The 25,284-nt window shown below is 39.1% G+C and overlaps 5 protein-coding genes across 5 annotated transcripts; 2 read left to right on the top strand and 3 right to left on the bottom strand.

Annotated features, from left to right (window-relative positions):
- Positions 1-30: 30 nt before the first annotated feature.
- Positions 31-2,358, bottom strand: LOC115766610 (glycerol-3-phosphate dehydrogenase [NAD(+)], cytoplasmic). The gene is made up of 7 exons (XM_030710599.1): positions 2,061-2,358; positions 1,792-1,998; positions 1,541-1,729; positions 1,296-1,479; positions 1,086-1,239; positions 930-1,022; positions 31-866 (listed from the first exon to the last, which is right to left on the bottom strand). Exons 1-7 carry the CDS (start codon positions 2,280-2,282, stop codon positions 836-838), a joined length of 1,080 nt encoding a protein of 359 aa, XP_030566459.1. The 5' UTR covers positions 2,283-2,358; the 3' UTR covers positions 31-835.
- Positions 2,359-3,751: 1,393 nt separating this feature from the next.
- Positions 3,752-5,838, top strand: LOC115766603 (facilitated trehalose transporter Tret1-2 homolog). The gene is given in 5 exon segments (XM_030710588.1): positions 3,752-3,842; positions 3,907-4,325; positions 4,327-4,810; positions 5,188-5,473; positions 5,528-5,838. Coding segments are annotated over 5 exon segments (1,365 nt in total). The 5' UTR covers positions 3,752-3,800; the 3' UTR covers positions 5,662-5,838.
- A 12,105-nt stretch (positions 5,839-17,943) lies between these two features.
- On the top strand, positions 17,944-18,418 carry LOC115766595. Its single transcript, XM_030710582.1, has 3 exons — positions 17,944-18,135; positions 18,193-18,273; positions 18,333-18,418. Exons 1-3 carry the CDS (start codon positions 18,051-18,053, stop codon positions 18,359-18,361), a joined length of 195 nt encoding a protein of 64 aa, XP_030566442.1. The 5' UTR covers positions 17,944-18,050; the 3' UTR covers positions 18,362-18,418.
- LOC115766594 lies at positions 18,419-20,239 on the bottom strand. Its single transcript, XM_030710581.1, has 5 exons — positions 20,078-20,239; positions 19,958-20,020; positions 19,268-19,666; positions 18,896-19,203; positions 18,419-18,705 (listed from the first exon to the last, which is right to left on the bottom strand). Exons 1-5 carry the CDS (start codon positions 20,146-20,148, stop codon positions 18,461-18,463), a joined length of 1,086 nt encoding a protein of 361 aa, XP_030566441.1. The 5' UTR covers positions 20,149-20,239; the 3' UTR covers positions 18,419-18,460.
- A 3,649-nt stretch (positions 20,240-23,888) lies between these two features.
- On the bottom strand, positions 23,889-25,084 carry LOC115766557 (mitochondrial cardiolipin hydrolase-like). Its single transcript, XM_030710536.1, has 2 exons — positions 25,054-25,084; positions 23,889-24,997 (listed from the first exon to the last, which is right to left on the bottom strand). Exons 1-2 carry the CDS (start codon positions 25,065-25,067, stop codon positions 24,214-24,216), a joined length of 798 nt encoding a protein of 265 aa, XP_030566396.1. The 5' UTR covers positions 25,068-25,084; the 3' UTR covers positions 23,889-24,213.
- Between the last annotated feature and the right edge of the window lie 200 nt (positions 25,085-25,284).

Here is a 25,284-nt window from a genome sequence, read left to right as displayed (position 1 = left end):
AGTCAATGCTCACGCCAAGCTCTTTTATTTGATTGTTTTGCAATTGTACTATGACTCATATAATATTTATTGTTAATGCCCAGGAATTATGAAATCAGTTAAGCACAAAGTTTTGGAATTAGATGAAATTATTGAAATACTAAAAATGGATGAGCCCTAGCCAAGAGCAGCTTAGCTTATGATAACCGAGCATATGGGTCATTCATTTAGATCTATGGATAGCCTGAGGCAAGCAGCTCACCAGCTGCCTTTTTAGAGATTACAACCCTCAGCTGGTGTTCCCATTTTCCACATTTTCCATTGAAGCACCCAACCTAAACAATACCAAAAACTATTCGATACATAGTTGAGAAACAATAGCACTGTGGTTTTTCTTCCTTCTTTCGTTCTTCACCCCCTTTTAACCATTTTGCTTTACGCATTTATGAGTGAAGTGATTTCCGTTGTAGTTCAGCAGTCGTGCTCAGAGAGTTGCCTGCAAGTGCTTCGAGCGCCTGTGCATTCAATGGAGTGCACTTTCCGCAAGGAATACTTGAACCCCAAAGAAAAGACGCACAACAATAAAATGTAGTACATGGCTTTTGTTTGGAATACTCGCACCGAGTTATGCATTCAGTCTTGCCAGGAAGCGTTGCATACATATTTGTCAGTTCATTGGCATTGTTCCTCATTTTGCATACAGAGTTCGAGTATCCCCAGCAATTGCTCTAAAATATGGGCTGAATTCCGCTATTGTTTGGATATCATCTATCAAATGAAGTGAATTTCTGTTTTATTGACGCTTGTCATTAACAAAAAATATACACGGGAATTTTCATCGGACAAGCTTAAATTTTTACAGCTGGAAAATGTGATTGGGATGATAGCTAAGGGGACATGGAGGTTACATTTATAAAAATTATTTAACGCTACTTTGCATTTGTACTCACATGTCCTCGCGCGCAAAGCGCAGAGTTTCCACCAAGCGAGAAAGTGGATAAACGCCTGTGCATATGCGATAAATAGTGGTGAAAAGTGGAAATCTATAGAACAATAAAAATGATTAGGTGAGAAATGTTTTTTTGGTACACTTTGCTGCCGCCTACTTGTCTTCAAGTCCTTTCTTTTTAAGCATAATATGTACCAGCTCGGAGGTAATGGGACCCAAAGGTTCATGTCCTGGAACGAGAATGTGCTCCAGTTCGCTTAATGGTTGCCCAGTTTTGACAAAAGCCTCAGCCAGTTTGCGATTGCGATTGGCTACAAAAATGAGTCGTGAATACCGTGGAGTATATTTCAATTATTATAAAGTCTACAATAGCAGCTGGTAACTAGATCCGACAAACCGCACGATTCAAAGAAAGTGGCCAAGCGACTGCCTGGATAAAACACATCCACAAATTGTAAAATCTCCAGAAACCCACGTCTTATAATACCAGCTTTGGTGTTCTCATTTAAATCCATCCCATCTGCACAGCCAGCGCCAAAAGCAATGACATTCTAAGTGCAGGAAAATTCCGAATGAGCTCAGTTATGAATGAGGACCAGACAACTTGCTTACCCTTAGAGAGGAACAGATTTCGACACAGTCAGCATCATCTGTGACGACCACACGAAACGTTGCCGATTTGAATATGTCCTGCAGTATGCGCATATATTTCTGATCCCGGCAGCCGATCGTGCCCTCTGCAAAATTGTCATTGGAAATCTCATGAGCCAGATTGCAGCCTACTAGCACCGAGCAGGGTATCTAAAATAGAAATAATTAATAAATATCCTCTCACTCACTCTCTTTCTAAATATTATACTCACCTTCAACTGTCGCATTATAAGATGAGATATCAAAAGGATTTGACCGTCGTCACCGCGCTCAAATCCCTTTATAAGAGAGACTGCATGAGCCAGGGGCTTCACCTTGCCCAGAAGAGTTTTGCAGCAGCTGCTCACAAATGTTGGTGGTATGGCAAAGATCAGAATGTCAGCATCACGTGCTGTTGTTACCACATCATCCAATGCAAACTTGAGCGATAATCACTGGGTTGGGTTATCTGTTCGTAAGGAGCAGCTGGCGAATAACTTACCACATTCGGCGGCAGTACAAAGTTTGGCATATATTTGACATTGATATGCGTGGTATTGATAATCTCTGTTAATTTTCGGCCATCGATGTACTCCTCGTATACGTACATATTTACCTTAGGTTCCATCAACTGGGAATTGGCCACATTGATGCCCACATTCCGTGCAATAGTCGTGGCCCAGTTGCCAGAGCCAATAATGCACACGTTTAATCGATCAGTCATAGCTTCTCAAAAATTGTGTTTATCTTTTTTAAAAACGAAAAATAACGAGTTCTATAGCAACATCAGTTAGTAGAGCAGTATAAAGTTGTCGATTAATTCAACTATGCCAACTTGGCCTCAGACTATGCCCTTTTCCTGCTTGGAGGTTAATATTGGGTTAAATTTGCAATTCAACTATAGCAGCCACCGTCTCACGGTCAGCCAGTGGGCTTTAAGTGGGGTAATGTAAATTACATATTTATGCATATTTATATTTACATATATTCATTTATGTATATGATTCCGTGTGCCAGGCGCACACAAAATGCCACGCATGCATACATACAAACTGTGCATACTTATTGATTGAGTGCCGGGCAAATAATTCATCAGTGAATGCACACATTACATGCGTACATACATGCGCATATGTATTTTATATATTCGCACACCCACCCAGCCAAGCGGCAGATAAGCATATGCGATGGGTGAAAAATTACGCATACGTCACGTTCGCCAAACTGGCTGGCAAATAATTAACTGTGGCCAGCTCGCTGGTCCTTTCAGGCCAAATTTTATTGTGTATGCGAATTCATTGGATATCCATTCAATAATGTTTACCGTGTAAAATATGAAGCAGCAATTTGTATGTACATTATTTTTTTTTTAATTACGCGCCCGTTTAAGGTTCACTGCAAAAGTGGGGTAGGAAAGATGACAGCAGAATAAATAAAATTTATTTAATTGCGCAAGTTAAAATTTTGCAGACCAAAAGCCAAAGTGAAAGTTTTACACAGCGAAATCAATGTGGCCAAAAAGTAAACACTTTGAAATTGTACACTGACAGCAACGACGACGACGACGACGAGGGCGACAGCGACTGCAACTGTGACTCCGCTGCAGAACGTAACGAATTGCATACACACAAACCACCCAAAATCCCAATGGCCCACAGCTGCAACTAGCACACGTACGCCCCACTGCCCTACGATAACCACTCGACTATGAAATCAAAATGGATGATGGGCGAAATGAAAATGGAATTTTTAATGAGTTGGCGCAGGCAAAGGCCAAACGAACAAGCAAAACAATGGCGACGCTGCCTACGTGGGAGGCAGCTGCAGTTAAATGGGCGTGGCTGCCGGCTGACTGACTGACACAATGCTTGAAGGCAAAGTGAGATATATATTTGTAAACTATCCGCGGCTTAAATATTAAACAAATGAAAGCAATTATATTTATCTAAAAATGTAAACTTTTTGAAGGTATCACAACCAAACTAAAAAAACCTTTTAGGATAAATATAAGTTTTCGAACCACCTTAATGCCTATTTCTCTCTACTGGTAAGGGAGAATACATAATTTTATATCTGATATATAGCTACCCAACTCAACTCGTATTGCTGATCAATAAGGTATACACTTTGTAATATCCTCCTTATTCAATTGCTTCAAAGTAGGCTGCCATTCGTCTAAAACAATTTGATCCGTTTTGAACTTAATGTCTATTAATACTAACAAAATTTACAATTTTCAAGAATGGCTGAAGACTCTCAAAAGTCTGTGATAAGCCTGTCTCAGGTAAGCGAATGCTGGATGGACTATAATAGATCTTCAACTCAAGCAATTGACCAAATGTAATCAGTTTGTGGCAGCTATTGCTGTTGCCTTGTGCTCGTTCTGTGTTGGCTTTACGAATGGGTACACCTCACCGGCGCTGCCCTTGATGGAAGATCGATCTAAGACAAACTTTGAAGTTAGCCAACAGGCCGGTTCGTGGATAGGCGGCATAATGCCACTTGCTGGCTTAGTAGGCGGCGTTTGTGGGGGACCGCTAGTTATGTATGTGGGCAGAAGGTTAACAATTCTGCTGACATCGGTGCCCTTCATACTTTCTTGGCTGCTCATCGGATTCGCCACTTCGGTGTGGCTTGTGCTCAGTGGCCGCTTGATAGGCGGCCTAGCCGTGGGAGTGTCCTCACTAGCATTGCCCGTCTATCTGGGTGAGGCGCTGCATCCGTTGGTGCGCGGAACACTTGGTTTGATGCCCACGTTGCTTGGCAATCTTGCTCATGGTCTATACAGTTGGCACATTCACCACCTGGGCCCAGCTTGCTTTTGTGGGCGCCGGATGTTGTGTGCCCTTTCTCATTTTAATGTTATTTGTGCCAGAAACTCCACGTTGGTATCTTTCGCGTGGCAAACAAGAAAAGGCCGAGAAATCGTTGCAGTGGCTGCGGCGCAAGAATGCGGATGTGAATGCTGAGTTGCAAGGAATGGCAGGCACCTAGAGCGAGGATTCAGAAAACATCAAGGATACTTGTCGGGAATTGTGTAGTAAAAAGAATAGAAGACCTATTTTAATATCCCTCGGCCTGATGTTGATTCAACAGTTCAGCGGCATCAATGCAGTCATATTCTATACCGTCAAAATCTTTAAAGGTGCTGGCTCAACCATTGACAGCTATCTGTGTACCATTATTGTTGGACTGGTAAACTTTGTGGCCACTTTGATAGCCACATTGATTATAGATCGCGTGGGCAGAAAGGTGAGAGCTAGCTTAAATCTTATTCAAGTTGTTCAAACCCTGAAATGTAACAGGCAGAAGGAAGTATCTCCGACCACTTAAGAGTTAAGAGGAACTTACTCGACCAGTCTGTCCATCCGTCTATCTGTCCGTCTGAGTGAATATACATATACGCAAAATGTTTTTGAAAGTTTTAACATATAATAACATAAAACTACTCTTTGGTATTTACACACTTTTGGGCGTCATATTTATGCTCTGAAAATTCCAATGTAAAATGAAGAAGCACAGAAGGAAGCTTTTAGCTCAGCGCGGTTTTCAGGGTCTTTTTTGGTCGGGTCCACCCGAATAGAGGTTTCTAACTCATTTTTTTTTAATAATTACAAATTTATACGCAGATACTGCTTTACATCTCAGCTGTGACAATGATACTCACACTTTTTTTACTGGCCGTATTTTTCTATTGTAAGTATAAGGGAATGAAAACTTCAGAGTACGGCTGGATACCGTTGGTTTCTTGTGTGGTCTATGTGATGGGCTTCTCCGTGGGATTTGGTCCAATACCCTGGCTAATGATGGGCGAAATTCTACCATCACGCATTCGAGGCTTGGCCGCATCTATTGTCGTCGGCTTTAACTGGGCATGTGCCTTTATAGTGACAAAAACTTTTCAAGATATGATTGGTAACTTCGACATGACGTAGCTGCGATCATTTTAACTTAATAATTGCTGTGCAGATTCAATAGGCAGCCATGGTGCATTTGGAGTTTTTGGTAGTGTATGCATCCTCGGCTTACTGTTTGTTATATTTTTTGTGCCTGAAACAAAAAACAAAACGCTTGAAGAAATTGAAGCAGAGCTGACAGCATAAAAACTAAATTATTTTCGGAGTTCCAACCACATAACCTTAAAACTGTATATACATATTTACCTTATAATCATTACTGTATTTACTGCCAATCCGCATCGCAAACACATTTCAGGGTCACACATCTCCGCCGAGCACCGCATAAGAAGGGAATCCTCACCTCCAAAAGTCTCAATTTGAGTTTTTATACCCTGAACCCATTAAAAATGGGTACAATGGTATATTGTATTTGTGTGAAAGCCAAATGTATGTAACAGGCAGAATGAAGCATCTCCGACCCCATAAAGTATATATATTCTTGATCAGCATCAACAGCCGAGTCGATTTAGTCCGTCTGTCCGTCTGACCGTCTGTCCGTCTGTTTGTTTCTATGCGAACTAGTCCCTCAGTTTTAAAGCTATTTTAATGGAACTTTGCAGAACTCCCTCTTTCTGTTGCACGCAGCACATATGTCAAAACCAGCTGGATCGGACCACTCTATCATATAGCTGCCATAGGAACGATCGGTCGAAAATTAAGTTTTTGTATAGAAAACATTTTGTTTTTCAAGATATTTTGACCAAACTCGGCACATTAATTTTACTATGCTCCTCCTATATATAAAAAATCCTATTCAGATCGGACCACTATATCATATAGCTGCCATAAGAACGATCGGTCGAAAATTAAGTTTTTGTATAAAAAAACATTTTGTTTTTCAAGATATTTTGACCAAACTCGGCATTTATTAGTTTTACTTTACTCCTCATATATAGGCAAAATCATATTAAGATCGGACCACTATATCATATAGCTGCCATAGGAACGACTGGTCGAAAATTCAGTTATTGTATGGACAGATTTTTTGTTTTTAACGATATATTGACCAAACGCGGGAATTATTAGTTTAACCATGCTCCTTATATAAATACAAAATCCTATCATCATCGGACCACTATATCATATAACTGCCATAAGAACGATCGGTCGAAAACCAGATTTTTGATTAAAAACCTTTTTTGGCTATCAAGATATCTTGACCAAACTCGGTATTTACTATAATCCCGGTTCTTCTTAGATACGAGCGAAGCACTATGAGCATTATGAAAAGGTTGGGTCTGCAAGGGTGTTATATCTTCGGCGTGATGAAGATAGTCCTTCTTTCTCGTTTAATGATGCATTAAGATACACTAACATAGGCGGCCCCAACCCCATCCGAATCACCATCGCAAACCTCCACAGAGAAAACATCAAGATTTCATAGTTGAATCAAGTAAGCCCTGTCATAAAAGTACGGTAAGACCGGTAATACTTGATTCAAGTATGAAATTCTTATTTTAAGTAAAACTTTAAGTACGAAAACAGTTGAATCAAACTTTGTTTGTTACTTTTTGCAGCCTTATTACGTTGAATTTAAGAACGGAATAGTATTGAATAAAGTTTTCATGATTCTTAATATAAGAATCTTTATACAATCCCAGTTTGAGCTTGAAATAAGTTTATATAAATCTTGGTTTAAGAGCGCAAGAACTTAAATCGAACTGAATTCATGACCCAAAATACTTGTTTTAATCACATTTTGTTCAAGATTCTCTGATCATATTTCATGTGTACCTTAACCTTGGAATTAGATTAATTTAAGCTTGAAACAAGCTCCAATCCCTAACTAAAATAAAACCAAAGTGTGATTATTTTTTATTATACCCTTGCAGAGGGTATTTTAATTTTGTCGTGAAATGTGTAACACATAAAAGGAGGCATCTCCGACCCCATAAAGTATATATATTCTTGATCAGTATCAACAGCTGAGTCGATATAGGACATTCCGTCTGTCCGTATGTCTGTTTCTATGCGATCTAATCTATCAGTCTTAAAGCTATCTTTAGCAAACTTTGCAGAAGACCCTCTTTTTGGTACACTCAGTACACAGGTGGGAACAAGCTGGATCGTATAGCTGAATGATCGGTAGAAAATAAAGTTTTTGTATGAAATAGATTTTTGTTTATCAAGATATCTTGACCAAACTCGGCATTTAATAGTTTATATATCCTCGTATATATGTAAAACTCTATTTAGATCGGACCACTTTATCAGCTGACTAACTGATTGGTGACACAGCCCAAGCCGTAAGAGCTAGGAGGCTGAAATTTTCACTTTAGTGATAAAGGTGCACGTTAAGACGGGGTTTCATGAAATACCACCCGCAAGTATGGAAAAATCGGGAAAACCGCTTGTATGAAACTTTTTTGTTTACCATCCGATCGGCCTCAAACTAAATTTCAAGGCTCTTTGCTCAAATTCAGTTGAGGGGTGTTTCACACTTTTCCTAAAATGTATTCCTCCTTGATGGAAATGAGTGTCAAAGATTTAGTGGGTGACGTTTCGCGCTTAAATTAATTTCCAAGGATTCATAAGAAAAATCATCTGAGAGCTGTTTACATTTTTTGCAGAATTAAAGCATCCTCAGTAAAAAGTGCAATTCAAACAATTGTTTGATGATGTTTTAATTTTTTTCCGATTTGCTTCAAAATTATTTTTAAAGCTACGAATATCAGACAACTGTTTAGTTGTAGTGGACCTCACCAATATGCTGATATTAGGTTTTGATTTTTTTGTCCACTGTTGGTATGCTCAAATGGAAGTTTGGCAACTACGGTAAGTAAATATAAGATTATGTATCTACGGTCTTCGGGCACGGCAGTCACACCTCAAGCCCGAAATAGCTAGGGTCTCGTCTCTCTCTCGGGGGCCATTTGCCCTACGGCTTTTCTATGGGACCACCTCTTTCCATGTGGATCCTTTACGAAGGTTTCTTATTGAATTTGTATTAAGGATCGACAAAAGAAAACGTTTAGTAGCTTTGAACATTTCCGCCAGATGAGGAGCCAGCGGAACGAGCCCCACAAGCAAGCAATTTTATCAATTTCTGTTCATTTTAAAATACCCTGTGAAATTAAAAATTTTAAATAAATGAATAAACTTATATAGTGTTTATCACATTAATAGTCTCTCTATTAACTAATATTTAGGTTAAAGAAGTACAATATAGTGGGCATCTATTTCAAAGATCAAAAGAACGGCAAAATTGCTAACAAGTCTTCAAATCTCAATAATCAGGTTTAGTAAGATAATGCATAGTAGCTTTTAGTCGAGCACACTCGATTTATCGTTTTTTTTTTTTGCAATTTTTGCCAGCTCCATATTTTTCGCCATTCCTCGCATGTGCTACTGCTTGCATTTTATTACATTTAGGTCCAATAAAACTTGCCACCTTCCAACTTGCCATTTCCCTTTCAGACTTGTTTCTTAGTCTGTAGCTAAGCGCACGCACCGAATTCGCCAAGCTGCTTCAAAGACTTGGTAGAGAGATTGGAGGAGGAGCATTGCCGTTCGAGACGGAAGATGATGTTTTGTAGTACAAAGTTGAATCGTAAATAAATTTATGCCTGTGTTTTGTATGCGAGAACGTGATTTTGTCTGCGTCAACGGGAATGGAATTGAGGAAGTCCAAACTAAAATCATAATTCTAGAAAACGACGTTCAATAAAATGGAAAAATAGAAACAGAATAACTAAGAAATTGTGTTTTCATGCTCGCTGCGCATGGGAATCGTGCGCTTTGTTGTGTGTGGAGAAATTTGTGGCACTGTGGCATTGTGCCATTGTGCCAAAGAGCACTTGGCACTTTATGAGTCATTTTTAGCACAGCAGCGATCTGCAGCTGAGTTGCACAATACTAGCTAAACTAAGCACAACATGTGGATTGACACAGCAGCCTGCAGCTTTCTCCCAATCGAAAATGTAATAATCTCTATATATTAAACTGATCAACGTTGTCTCAAATTTGAAAAAAATAGCGGCTAACACATTCTAGTCGGATATATAGGGAAAATGGCTTTAACGAGTAAAAGCCCATCGCTACGAGACTGGCGTAGCCAAAAAATAGCTAAATAAAGAAAGCGCGATGTGTATTTTGCTATTTACGGTTGCCATTAGATAGCTGAAAACTTTGGCCCCGTCTTCTTTAAATGGCATTAAATTACGCGGCAAGCAAAGTTTGACAAAAGTTTAAGACTCCGAGTGGAAATCAGATACAGATGCGGATACAAAACGCACCCTGCTCGGGACTACTACGCCTGGGAATATAGAAATACGAATGCAAAATTGAGCTGGGCAGGCGGCCAGGCCAACTCCTGGCTACTATGCAAACTCAGACTGCACAGCATAGCGTGTGGCTGTCAATGAAATGAAATCAAGATAAACTACTCACAATATTTACTTTTAATTGGAGAAGTTCAAAGAATAAACAAATGCCAAAGAGGCGGCGTGAATAAACAACTTTTGTTTTAGCCACATCGATTGGCACTTGATTAAGACGGGGCCAAATTTTAGATAGTTTAGGTTAACACATTTTACGAGCTGCAATCCCTGCCCTGGATATTTAACGTCTCGCCAGCCAAAATTAAAATTCAGACAACAATTTTTACATTTTGTTGTCTGCCTTTCCCTTTTCAGCTTATTTTGTAGCTGAGACTGAGAGTCTAAAAAATGCAAACGAGACAAGTCTGCAGCTCGCTTTAATGTTTCTTGCTCTTTATTTATTTTGTTTTTGCTTTTTTTATTTTGCTTTTCCCTAAATGGTAATTAAAGTATGCCGAGAGATTCAGGCGGTCCGAGGTCAAATGCAATGAAAGTGAGCTCTTGTGGTGCACAACCGTCATCTAATGGCAAAGTGTGAAAAGGTCTTTTATATCAGCTCTTTCTCCCACTTCGATGCTGTCTGAATAATCTTTGCGGAGCTAGCTAGGGGTGTGGAAAGAGAATTTTAATTGGATGAGCAGAAACTGAACTTGTTTACCAGATGTTGAGCTCAACTGAACTGAAATGCTAAAGGAAAGAAATGTCTTAAATAGAAAACTTAACCACCTTTAATACCAATTTTTACACGGAAATATTCTAATTAAAGGTTTTGTCATATTTTGCCTTATTTTATATAATACTAGCGGGTATTGCCCGGTCTTGCCCGTGGAGCGTTTTGTGCTAAAAATGTAAGATATTTTCATTCCACTAAAAATATGTTTAAAGTGCATCGAATAAAGAACCGAATGTTGAAATCAGAGGTTTCCGCCTTGTTAGTCTTCACCAAAAAATCTTTAAATCGCATTTCTACCGAAGAAGTTTGGATTCTGCGATAAGTGTGAGACACGTCTCAAATGATTTTTTAAATAAATCTTTGGAAATGAATTTGATCGCGAAACGTCACCCACCAAATTTTGACCCCCCTTTCCACCTAGGAGGAATCCATCTTTGCAAAAGTGTGAAACACCCCTCAAACGAGGGGTAAAAGTTTCATACAAACATTTTTCGTTAATTACCCAATGCTGGTGGTGGAATTTCCCGAATCGCTGAAACACGTACTTATCAAGTTCTTATGTAGAGCTCTGAAAATAATTTTGAAGCAAATCGGACAAAACATTAAACTTCACCAAAAAAGTCTTAGAATCGCACTTTTTACCGAGGATGCTTTAATTCTGCGAAAAATATTTTTTATATAGATGCTTGAAAATGAATTTGACCGCGAAACGTCATCCACCAAATCGTTGACCCCTATATTTGGTTAAATCGGGTAAGTATCAAATTTGCCTGCAGCTATGAAAATATGTAAAACATACAATATTTTCAGGAGTGGGCAATAATAAATAAAACATAACATTGTCTCATTAACATTTAAAAACAAAAAACAAGTAATTGGTTCTAGTCGGGAGCTCCCGACAAGGGGATACCCTGAACCCTTAAATGAATATATATATTCTATTTTAGAAGCTATATGTCAAGTTTAGTGACTCTACCTCTTATTATTTACCAAGATTGCCCACAAAACAGGATATCGATATAGATTTTTATCGATTGCTTGGAAACGGAGTAAGTTATCGATTATCGGAAACAAACTCGATCCGCGCGGGAGCTAGGAGCATCTACATCTACATCTCTAGCTCTTATAGGTTCTGAGATCCTTGCGTTCATACATGGGGACGGACGGACGGACGGACGGTACTTTATGGGGTCGGAGATGCTTCCTTCTGCCTGTTTCATACATTTGGATTTTGCACAAATACAATATACCCTTATACCCATTTTTAATGGGTTCAGGATATAAATAGTTCGTATAGAAACAGAAAGCGGACAAGCGGACATGGTTATATCGACTCGCCTGTTGATACTGATCAAAAATATATATACTTTCAGTGATGCCTTATATGCATTACACATTTCGAGACAATATTTAAATACCGTCTGCAAGGGTAAAAAACGACAAACCTTGGTTTATGATTATGGGTAACCAGTCCCACAAGCCGAACCGTCAAGAACTCGGTGTAAGCGACGTTTTTTATGTGGTTTGCAGACCTGATTAAAATATAGTTCTGTACAAAAATATCAGGATTTAAAGAGTTTTCCTCTCCGCTCTTTTTGGGGCTGCCTTCGGGCCTCTTTAAGGCCCTGTCGCCAACGGCTTCTGTTGAAGCATCTGCTCCGGCGCTGAAACTGTGTCAACGGAGCTATTTGCTCCAAACGGCTGCCTACTTATAACAATTCTCTGCACCACTTTGCTGCTGTTGCCGCTGATGGTGGCATAAACATGTATGTGTATATGTGCAGCTTAGTAGATGACGAGCTGCCTGCCCCTAGCCGTATACTCGTTTGTAGGTAACAGCCGCGATGTTCATAAATGTAAACTTTTTCGGCTAGTTTCATGTAATTATAGCCCGTGCCCGGCGAAGTGTGTAATGCTTATGGTTGGAAGGTGTTGGGGGGGTGCTGGTGTAGCCCGGCATATGATGTGCTTTTTGCCAATTTTCATGGGCGTCGTGTCGTGCGTTGCCGAATCAACAGACTATGACATTTTTCACGCAGCTTTTGCGTTTGAGTTGATTGCCAATTTAATCATGCATCGCGAGCAGTTGCCGCGCAAAAGATCCCTACAACTAAGCTGCCCGCAGCTTATATTGAGATATGCACGAGGTATGTATGTGTGTGTGTGTGTGTTTGTGTGTGTGTGTGTGTGTGTGTGTATGTGTGTGTATTTGTGTGTTTGTGTGTGTGTGTGTGTGTGTGTGTGTGTGTGTGTGTGTGTGTGTTTGTGTGTGTGTGTGTGTGTGTGTGTGTGTGCGTATGCGTGTTGGCGGATGGTTGTGGCATGTGTGTCCATGTTCTGCTTCTCGTCCTGGTCGCGGCACATAATTCCGAAACGTGCCTTGCATATGTTTGCTGCCCACATTTTTTCGCGCTTTGAACTGCGTGTTTGAAAGGGACACATGTGTATATGTATGTATGCATATATGAATACGGACATCAAGTGAAAATTCAGGGAAAAGGAAAAAATTCCATTGCATTGAAAGCCTTTTAAAAGGCGAATGCTGTCAAAGTTGCGCGAGCCACTTAATTAACTTGGCGCAGCAAAAAATCGCAAAAGGAAACGCCACAAATAGTTGCAATGAGCCTATACGCAGATGCTGAAGACCTTTTTTATTTTGGGCATACTTTTTTATCTGTGCTGGAATGCACCTTATGCACCTCCTTCTACTATTTTGGCTCTTTTGCGACGTTTTGATTTTTAATAGAACAGAAATAGCATATGATTTGGTAAACGACATAAATGAAAAACAAGCTTTACATTCAATTCTACCTGACTGGTTGTACCTGTGTTTTTGTGTGTAGTAATGTTTAGGTAGGTTTATGTTTGCGCAGCTCACAAGAATTCAGTTGTTAAATTGTTGGCGATTTCTGAACCTAATATTTGCACTCCGTTTATCTCTCTCTCTCTCTCTCTCTCCCTATCTATCTATCTATACTTCTTTTTCTATCTCTCTGCTGGGTGCGTTTTTTGTAGTCTATTTTGTGACGCTCAGGTGGCTGTGTGCACTGCCATTTTATGCTATACACACATAATCATTGCCCCCACACGTGCACATAGTTTTACTGAGCGGGTTTTAGCTCTATTCTTTATGCTTTTTCATTTTCACTTTTCCTTTCTTTATTTTTAGTGATTTGTCTGCGCCGTTTTTCATAGATGTCTTTCATTGTTTTTGGTTATTTTATGCCAGCACACACAACAAATAGACATTTAAGTATTTTTTCACTAAATTTATCTGACTGTTTGGGGCGTTCACACATTCGCATGGCCAGAGATAAGATTTATGACAAAGCACCTGCGGTGCTCCGTACCACAATGGGAGAGACCACGATGAACTGAACTGAAATGCACACAAAAATAAACTCAATTTTCATGTGCACATATTGCTTTTGTGGCATAGCATTATACGATTGACACGAATCATATCTTCGTCACTTAATCAGTGATATGCTAACGCTTTCTGCTTGGCAGTTATTAAGAATTATTTATGAGATAAATGATGTGCTTTTAAATAATTCCAAATTAAACAATACAATAAATACATAAAGGCTGCAGGCGGTTAAAACCAAAAATTTCAATTTATTTTGATTTATCGTAGCAATTGGAAAGAATCAATTTTGAGTAGGGATCAAATTTAGCCCATAACTCTTGTATGAAAATATCTACGGCATGGAACACTTTCAGTGGAAAGGGCAATTATAAAATAACAACTTATTGTTTAATTTCAATTTTTCAAATTCGTGTCAAATTGGGTTCTCAAATAGAGGAAAAATATCTTTTGCGCCAGGAGCCCTGTTTTCGAAAATAAAGTGCTCGTTTTAGTTAAAAAGAGCATCATACCTCGTTTACTGTTTAATACCGCATATGATATTGTTCATTCAAACTCTGTCAAAATTAACCCAACACATTTTAGATTCAGCTACGGGCTGCACATATTTTTGGCACTTTGGAGCTATTTTTATCAAGAGTCTTAATATCAAAGAAACGTATTTTTCGCAGCCATGAACATTTCATTTAAATTTTTTTCTCCTCTTTACTTATGATGAGCTTCATCAAGCGTGGGGGCCTTTAATTTAATGTCTTACCGAATTCAAATTAAGCTTTTTGCAAATTCTCATTTATTTTGGTAAGAGTGCAGGCTGCGTCCATTTATCACCTTTTCGGTTGGCCCCATTTGCAGTTTCTTTAGGTTTATATTGCAATTTGCAGAAAATAGCAACAGTGGGCGACAACAAAACTAAAATACAATAAGAGAATGCAAGTAGTATATGAAAATTTATTTGCAATGCGATTCGCAAATTTATTCAACTTTTCGCATATTTCACTACAATAAACTTGAGCAATTTCAACTTCTTTGGAAATGTTTGCGATGTGCTGCTTTCTTTACTAAATTTATAACGAAAAGTTTTACATTTTGCAAATCATTTTTAACACCTGCGGCAGGTTAAAGTTCAGCCAGCGAAAAAACTTTGTGAATTAGAAGCCAAGGCAACATTTTGATATTTATTTCACGCTCAGCGGACATTCCATTTAAAATGAGTTAAGCCGTTAATGGCACAATAATGGGGAAAACAAAATGCCAAAAGCACAGATTCAGCAAGCGTTAAGTCTGATGTCAGCCATAGATACACGTGAGTTAACAAAACACAGCAAATGCGTTCAGGAAAACATAATGCGACCACGACCGCACACACCCGATCACAGTTCAGAGAGCAACACATGTCTAACTTAGCCCAGATGTGGTCCAGCACAAGATGCTGACCACAAATGACAAGATTTATGGCCAAGTAATCGACACTGCCAGGCCATAAATCTGAGCATCGGTTCGAATGTCAAAAGAGCCCGTCTAAAAGGTGCACGTAAAAGTCAACCAGCAGTAACAAAACGCATATTAAAGTCGTATTTGAATCGAGCTCTAGCTTTGATTAAAAAAAGGCAAAGTATCTAACTGAAAGTAAGCATTTATATAACTAGCTTTATTATATAACCAGCTGTCATATATTTAGATATAGATAGTAAAGCTTAAAACTAAAAAAAAAGTAAATCTTAAATCTAAAAAGGTTGTCACTGCACGTTCTTTTCACATATGTAGCATAGTTGAACACATTTGGAATGTCATCAGCAAAGTTAAAATGCCCTATTGAGAAGATAAAAATATAACATATAAAAAAAAATTAAATCAAGCTTATTAGAAACTTTATGCTAAACTGTTCAAATAAAAACACGAATATTAACGAAAATTTGCAAACTAAAAAAACCATGAAACAGAAAGTTTTATGCAAAAATATTGCGGAATAAGCTCTGTAAGCTCTGGAAAATCTCAAGCTGAGTTGCAAACAATTTACTAAAACAAAAAGGACGAGAAAAATTCGGCAAAATTACTGAAATGAGATGAAAAGTTGCATCAAACTCATTTGGTCAGTTTTTAATGGATTGTTCAATGTGCACTTTTCACGCTTTTTAATTAAATGTGTTAAGAGAAAAGTTTGCACTCAGTTTAGTCAAAAGCCGCCTACTGACACGCCCTACACAAACTACTTTTCAAAGACAATTTTTGACAGTTTAAAGAGTTTCACGCCAGCTTGGCATATTTTATAAATATGCGGCCGAAAAGAATGTTGCAGGAAAAACGAAAAAGTTAGGGGCATTCTCCTAGTCTATTTAATGGGTACCACTGATAAGTTTTCAAAGAACTTCCACACACATATGTTAGACAGCTGAGGCGTACAGAGACCCTAAAAGTAGGAAGAGGTAATCAGCTTAGCCACATCAGGTTGCTTTCAAATTAATTACAATTTGACTATGGGCGACCCAAATTCATTCTAGGACATTATCATCGACATGTGAAATATTTGAAATCCGAGTTGTAATTACCTCTTGGCACCCGCAAACATATAATTTACTCAATGATAACGGGAGGGGCATCCTTCAGGCTTGATTCTGGTTGCGAATTGTGTTTTGTTTTGTTAATAGCTTCCGGTGTGTGCGAAAATGTGTTTCTAGGCCGTTAACGGCAAGTGTAATTGCCAGAAATGTGCCCGACACTTGTGAAATTTGAAACTTTTCAATTAATTTGCACGACTGAAAGCTAGTCGTTCAACACTTGCTTTTGGGCCAATTCCACTCCAAGAAATTTTAACAAACAACATTTTTGAATATATCTGCCACATGGTGATACATTTTAAATTTACACATCATTTGCACCTGCATTGTATCTAAACAGAAACAAAATTGGTTCAAGGACAAAATATAAATTTTAGCTGGATTTTCGGGACTTTAAAAAGCTTTCAATTGTAGACGCGTACACGACTTCCACTCTGACCAAGTTATTTTGGCTTCACTAGCTAGTTGCCAAGTTCTGGCAATGACACTTTATTTTTACGGTCATAATTAAGCATTAGCCAGAAATATGTCACAAAAACGAAATAAAACCGCGTTACAAATTAATTGGCAAAAAACTTACAGTACTCGTTGCGGCTAAAACGTGGTCGCTGGCCAATGCCTGTGACCTCAAGCATTTCACAACTCCAACAAGCCGGCACCCATTCCCAATCTGCATAATGAATGTGTATATGTATGTATACGATATTAACCTAATGATTAAGAGGTTGCTTACGGTATGCGGTGTGAGTTAATGAAATACTGGTCAAAATTACTTGAAGGCAACCATTTTGCCTTTGCAAATATACAAATATGTTGCACTTGTACACCTTTGTAGACGTAGGTAATATAATTTTATCAAGAAATGTCCTACCCCTCAATGTATATGTATTCTCGAACGGATATAGCCCACCAAATATCTCCTCCAAACTCAACAATCACAAGGGTATTTAAACTTCGGAGTTCCGTTCTCTTTGTTGTTCTTGTTTTTGTCTGGCATTGCCCCAAATAATGAATACGATCAATATTTGACATCACAAAACGCAGACTCTATATAAACAGATATACATATATGTATATATATATTCATGTATGTGTGTAAATATATTTTTCCCTCGACGATATTGACCAAATCATATTTTTCGTCATTCAGTAATTGCATATTTAAGGCTACTGCTGAGAATAAGAATAATAATGATGATGATGATGGTTTTGAAGGCATTGCTGATACTGGCTCGGACGGCATATTACAATTATTTGTCCCTCTCCAGCTGTGCGCCTTTTGATGTCGTCCCCAGATCATCTACGGAATGAATGCCAAATATAAGTATCTAATTAAAAGCATATCCAGCCAAGCTTTATCTATTTAATTTATGTAGCATTAATTTTTTGCCAAAATTACCACATAAATAAACAAATATTTACTAAGGTTGTGTTTACCCCGTTAAAAACACAGTAGTCTATGTTAATAGAATCTCACATGTATAAGGTACAAAAATAAAATGTCAGTTGTTTTTCAGCTTAGTATAAGAGAATTAGTAGTAGTAGTAGTTTTATAGATAAACATTTTGCTTAATTTAAATTTATAGTAAAAGTTTGGTGAAAATTACTAGCACGATAAAATGGATATTGAACAAACGACTCCAGAAGTCAGCACGGCTCATACAGTAGATCTGAACAATGACCGCTTGGACTGCGAGCATCTTGGTAAGATCCGAAATATTTGTGAATAATTGATACATATTTCAACAAAAATTCGAACAGACGAGCTAACCGAAAGGTGGGTGGATCCAAATAGACCCTCCTTTATTACGGTGCTGTTGCGCTTCTTCGGCAACATCTTTGGTAAGCAGCACATCGTTGTATGTGGCTGTTATTAATTAACTCGTTATTTGTTATTGCAGTGGATTGCTTCAGAGCCATATTTTCTTAAAAATCTAAGATATGTACCATAATTAAAATTTTGGAAAATAAATATACAATTTCTTTAGTATTGGAATAGTTTATTTGTGGCCTTGTAATTTCACCAGAATCAATGACAATAAACAACGTCGTGTACGGGCATTTTGCAATGGCAATTGCCAAGATCCATCATAATGTCAAAGGCTTCATCAAGAAAATTTTCTAGATTTTCGGGATTTCGAAAGATATCCTTCTCCATTTTTGTGCCGTCCCATATGCTCCACCGTCGCATGCTGGCAATGACATCACCACAAAAATCTCGCTTAGATTTGTCTTTTTGTTCAAGTATCTTTCTTGAATGCGTGTGTCGCTTTCCTGCAATCGAGTTAAAAAATTAAAATCATCTGCACAATTTTCGATAGATCGGCTTGCAATATTTTCAACAGAACATGGCAATGTTAAAAGAAAAATTATATGGCTGAATTGTTTCATTAAAATTGTGAAAATATATGACAAGCCGAGGCTTTGGATTTAAATGTTTGGATTCGAACAAATGAACACTTACTTTCAGACAGCTTAGAACGCGCCATTTTAGAGGTAGCTTCTCGCTGCGATTTTTCATAAGTCTCTATGATTTTATACATTCGCCTGTCCATATCCTTTGTAGTGCCAAGAATATCTTCGCAATGAGGCTTACAATTGCCCTTGTAATTGGGTCCCGAAAAGGGCACTTCCGTATAATGTTTGGCATTTTTAAAATTCGCTCGTTGCCTCTCCAGTATGGCCTTTCGATTTATGATGGCGGCGTGCGCGCGTGCGTTATGGAAGCGATAGTTCATGCTAATCATCAGCTTCTCCACCCGAGACAAACAACTGCAAGATCGATCGCATTCGATGTTAATGCTATACGCGAGTGCGAACTTAGCTAGTTACTTACTGTGAGTTGCGTAGCGAGTATACGCCCGGTATGGAATAGGTGCGTAACAGATAATGGAGCTTGAAGGCCACGCAAGTCAGTAGATCCTCAGCAGCGGTGAGCTGCATTTTTTTCAGCCCGGTCATATCGTGCACCGTATGACGCTGCCACCAACCACGGAAAAGCGCTTGTATCTTCGTTGCCGCCTTATTGTAATGTTGAATCAATACATTTTGTAACTTCTCTTCTACAAACCTCATGTAGTTCCTGCGCACATAAAAGCCACGCCACCAACGCTGTATTACAATGGCTGCCCAATGGTTTTTCTCAGCTGAACGACGAACGTGATATCCACGCCAGTTCTTTTGTATAGTGCGAGAGGCCAAGAATTGTATGTAATCCATGATAAGCAATGGGGTTCTGTGAGTGAAATGTAGTTAGTTATCATGGTGCTGTGAAGAATTTTAACAGTCGGAAAGAAGCATTTCTACGCATCGGGACGACAATCTAGCCGTGTCAAGTTCAAAACTACAAAGGTAAGAGACTTGATGAAAAGAAAATCGGTTTGTTAGGCACAACTTGAAAATTACAAGAGCCTTGCGTGCATGTCCTACTTAAGACAATTTGTTAAGGATCGGACATTTGTTGAGGATCGGACATTAAGCAACGAAGTTATGCAAGACTGTAATTACATTAAGGCCAGACACTTACCGCGACAGCATAGAATTCGCGAGCTGATTATTACTTTCATTCTCATCTTCTTCATCGTAACTACTGCTGAGTATTTTAAGTAGTATTTTAGGTAGATTTGCTGTACAGTTGAATACTTACGGCAACAAAGAATTGGTTGTGTGCGTGCAGCGTCGATTAATCTGATTGACCTGATCGCGAAAAAAAGTCATTTTTGTAACTTAGAATGCACTTGTATGTGTTGTCTGGTTTTAATTTTTTTATATTTTAATTTTTGTCGAACGTTCATATACGTCTGTGGTTTTTATGTTACTGATTTTTTTCAGCATTTTTCTTTCTTTGCTTTTATCAATTCAGGAGTCGAATAGTTTTCAGTATGCTTTGCAATGATAATCTGTGTATACCATTATATTTGCATAAATCTTTGCAGAAAAGCACCGTTTCCCCTGTCCTACTTGCTGTCTTTTAAAAGAAATTCTCGTATTTTATTAAGTTGCCCGTTGTATCAACATGTTGCGCGCTTATCGCCATCAGCTTCAAGGAGCATATTGCAAAATTTACGAGCTTATATATATTTGAAAACGTTGCGCCTGCGGGTATACCATAATAAATATTCTTTGCCAGCAGCCAGAGTTGCATTAAATTGAATAGTGTTTCTGCTGGTCCCAACACGCGACCAGTTGGCCGTTCCCAGTGCCAGCCTGGCAATCAATGGACCACATGCCTGCAGGCGCACAACTGAGATTTCCCATTTATGGTGCCCTTGACATAGTTGTACAGGCTCTAATTGTGCTAATGCTGACAAATGGCAACTGGCCCACTGCAGGTGGGATGGAGGTCAAGTTGTGCACGGTACTGAGCATTGCAGATGCAGTTGTGGGAGGATCATAAATTTTATAATATATTTTGTCAGGCCGAATGCCATTAGATGGATTCACGGTAAAGTGGCTGCTTTAAATGAAAATCAATACGTGTTTAACCTACATTGCCAGGCCGTTCCGGTTTATTTTTTTTGGGTCTTCCTGTTACGTTTTCAAAACTCTCAACCCACAATGCTCATTATGCGCCACAAATGAACCACACAATCTCACACACGCAAACAACGGAAATGAGTCGGAAATTCTCATTTATGGCGCCCTTGACGCCATTCGCTATTTCCACTATCCTATCTATTGCCGGGCTGCCTCCGACAGCCATCGCATGACTGCCTAGGCAGCTGACAAGTTGGCACTGGTTTCTGTTTCAGATTCTGTTCCCGATTCCGCATCTGATTGCTGCAGCCATGAGATTTATGTTCTCTCGTGATATTGACGATGATGAGGCGGCTGTGGCTGGTGCTTCTCCTCTTGTTGATTTTGCGGTCGCTGGTCAATCTCATTGTTAGCATTGTGACTAGGGATGGGAGCGGGCAAACAAGCTCGGGCCCCGAAATTCATTTTCGTACAGTCCCAGGCCTGACCTCAAAAGCACGAAAAGTAATGCACGCCAAACAGTGGCCAATATCTGAATATCACTGCAAATTTTACCCCTATCTAGAAGTGCCAAAGGAAATAATTGAAAGAACCGCCTCAAAACCCAATAAAAATAGTTCCCAATTATTAAATAATATGCCTCGACACAAAATTGTTCTGTTCTGTTGTCAACTAACAAAAATGTAGCACTTTTCTGGAGTTCGTGCCGGGCCAGGCTTTTAAAAAAAAATTTTGTAGTGCATGTTTCTTGCTCGTGCCGGACCGGGCCTCGAGAATGAAGCCCGTGCCCATCTCTTTCAATGACCTACTTAGTAACTGAAATTGCGAATATGGCCCAGAGCGCGAATACCTTGAATTCGCTAAGTAAACAAGATGAGAGATTTTCAGCGCTTTAAGTTACGTTTAAGAAAAAAAAACATTTTTCACACCAGAACAAAAGAAAAGGCAACCATCTCATGTCTCTTTAAAAAACAGTCTGTAAAGAGATATATGTCAAATTCCATCCAACCAATTTTCCATTTAGCCTTTCAACCGCAACGTGGCACCAAATTTATACAGAAAACAAGGCCTAGGGCAAGGTTATTCACCCACGTATAGAAAACTTTTGGGCCATACATTTGCATTAATAGCCACGTACATAAATGGTCTCGAGTCCCTGGTCCCAATGTGTTTGCGGTTTTGCCGTGACCATTGTGCCTTATATAATTTTCTGTAAATTAGTTTATACAGCTGACTGAGCGCAGTACATACCTACATAGTGTATACAAGTCGCTGTCGATGTCTGTGTGCGTCTGTCGCGTGTGGGTCATTGGCTTGAGCTTGAGAGACATGTTGTTTGATCCCTGAAGGCGTGAACTTTATTTAATTGGTTGATTTTTGTTTTAATTAAATTGAATTGAAATTCAATCATAGCTGCTGCATAAGGTCCAGACTTGAAGGCAGTAAGCCTCGTCAACGAATGACTTCGATTATATCCCCCATGTAACTTACAATGTTGTGTTGCCCAGTCGACTACTCTAAATTGTGTTGTGTAAATATTGCAACGTTTTGGGTTCACCTCACATTTTATGGCAGCCAGTCCAGGGGGTGACAGGAAAAGGGCCACAGCGAGGGCTTGGACGTTTTCACGGGCTGCGACCGTTCCTAAATCTAATTTGAAAAGTACTAACCCGCAACGTAGCAATGGCCATATATCAAAAGCGAGCTCTACACACACAACACCCACGCTCACTGAGTTTACCGTGCGAATTTACGAGCGACTCTCCCAAAAAATGTTGGCTATTAAATTTGTCTGGGCACATGGGTGACCATATTGTGGATAGCAGTCGGAAGCTGCATCTGAGCTTTTCAGGTGTGCTCGTATTTTGTTGTGTTCTTCAAGCCATGTGAACATTAACATCTAAAGTCAACTGGCGCGTGGGGTGGATAAATTAAAGCAACAGCCACTTGCTGCACCCGTCTTTAGAATTTGTCGCCGGCTGCGCTTTTTGATGAATGAACTCGTTACGGCTATTGTTGACAAAAAAAAGGTCATAGAGGCAGAAAGTTTAATTTGTAGGCAAATCCTGTGCCTAAAATCTATCAGTTTATTTACCGATTATCCGCCTAAATGCATCTTATAGATTTTAGCAGACAACCGTCTGCCAAGCTTTATTCACCGACCAATTTATCCAATTAGTATACAAAGTGTCGGCTCTTCTGAGAACTATAATACAATCACGTTTTCATTGGCTTTGTTGCCAGTAGATATTAAAAGAAATAATTCAATTTCGTTTACAAATAAACAAGTCAGCATAAACACAACAGACCCACGCGAATATAGACTCTCTTTATGCAATATTGGAACGTATCTGCACAATGGAATATCTTTTAATCGGCGAAAAAATCAGTATTAGTCGAACCGACGGCCGAGTGCATACCGCAGTAGTTGACTCCAAGCAGGATGAAGTGCAGTCAATTACAGTCGCATGGACCGAGGGTTCAAAAATGATGGGCAAGGAAATACCCTGGAGCTCAATAGTGGCTCTCAATCCACACCTAATGGAGCGCACTCAGGCTAATGACGAACTGCTAAAAGTTTCTGAAACACAAGTAAAGGAAGAAATGTTAAGTCTATCTGATCTGGAAAATATTGAAATAGATTTGAATTTGGAGGAAGGTTGATTTTTCCTATTGAGATTTAAGAAGTGTTATTAAAAAGACAAGGGCCAGTGCCTTTCTTTTTGCCCATTTATATTTTTCTACACTGCAACCTACTACTACCTTAGACACATCGCACATAATTACACAATATTTATTTTGGTATTCTTCTGCACAACTTAAATTTATATTAAGCAAAATTGAAATTTGATGCAACTCAGTTGATGATAAAAAAGTGGAAAATAATGCTTATACTTTCGAATTATTCCAGCTATGCTTTTTCACATTGTGGCGCTCTAGTTTCACTTCAAATCGCCCAGGTAAAATAAAAACTTTTTGCCCTTTATATTGGCCATTCTGAAGAAGTAAGCAACTTGCAGCGAGATTTTTTTCCCGCTCGGATACAAATTTATGAGCGACCAAAGTGTAATCAAGACCGAAACAATGGGGAGAAAAAAAAAAGAAAACGTGGTGGATTTGTTAACTTGGTTAACTGCTGAAATTTCCGCATCATGTGTAACAAGTAGACGAGGCAGCCAGAAAAGTTGTGAGAAAAACTTTGCTGCAATAAACGTAGTGGGGTGGCGAAAAAGTATTAAATGCCCTTAAGAATGCATTCAGATGAAATGTTAATAGTTGGACATTTTTCCTTTATGTACAAAAATCTTATTGCCAGAATTTCCAAGGCATACAAGCGATGTCAGGCGCATTATTTGCGAACGTCTTAGTTCTAAAGCTTGTCATATTGAGAACCGGAAAATATTCCCACATATCATCAAAAAGCTTCTGATAAAGTTTGTTGACCACACGATTTGAAGTGACCACAACGTTCTCGTAATTGCTGCCAGTGCCCAGTTTGGTCCAGTTTAGAGAACCTGTCATCACGTAACCCTTACGCCGCCAAAGGCGACTGTGAACGCGGTGCTCCCCTCCATCAAGTTGCAGAACGCGATCGTCTCCATCGATAATGCAGAATTTGTGATGCATCATCACATGCACCGGGGAACAGCGCGCCGGTATTTCGGCCGCTATCAGACGCTGCACCAGCGAGCCCCGGGCGTAGATCATCTGGGAGTCGGTCACCAAGCGTATATTAACGCCCCTTAGCCAGGCAGATGCGATGGCGTAGTAGAACGTGGTATGCGAGAACGTCAAGTGGGCAATGTCAATTGAGACCTTGGCCCTGTTTATGTACATAATGACTCTGTCCACACGACAGGTCTCGCAGTATTTCTTTGGGCAATTTGTTGAAACATGTTGAAATCGACACCTACGCGGGAGCTCGTTGAAGATGACGGCATCTGTTTCATCTGGCTCACCGTAGATCTGCAGCCATAACCGGTATAAACTGTAGTCAAATCCATAAATCAGCTCGACAATTGCCTTTCTACTTAATCGCCCATACTGGAGCTTCAGAAAGTTTATGAATTTGTTTATGATCCAAACACATCTGTAGTAAAAACACTTTAAAACAGCTCTGAAGGTTTTTATCTTATGCAAACTTACAAAACTAAAACCATTTTGAAAGCGGCAGCAAATGGTGAAAACTTTAATTGACGGCAAAAATCCTCAGAAATTATCGAAAGCTTGTGTCTATCGATACATTTACTATAAATGTAAATTATACTTATCTGTTCTGCAATTATTTGCATCGCTGAGATTTACTTGTAGGCCCATCAGACTCCCTTGGCATAATTAAATATTTTAATAGGGACCAATTTTTATATTAAAATTTAT

Source organism: Drosophila novamexicana, unplaced genomic scaffold (genome assembly GCF_003285875.2).
Source record: "Drosophila novamexicana strain 15010-1031.04,08,12 unplaced genomic scaffold, DnovRS2.1 tig00001209-arrow-arrow-pilon, whole genome shotgun sequence".
NCBI classification, from domain to species: domain Eukaryota; kingdom Metazoa; phylum Arthropoda; class Insecta; order Diptera; family Drosophilidae; genus Drosophila; species Drosophila novamexicana.
The sequence above is the reverse complement of the archived record's forward strand: the minus strand, read 5'-3'. Positions and strand labels throughout refer to the sequence as shown.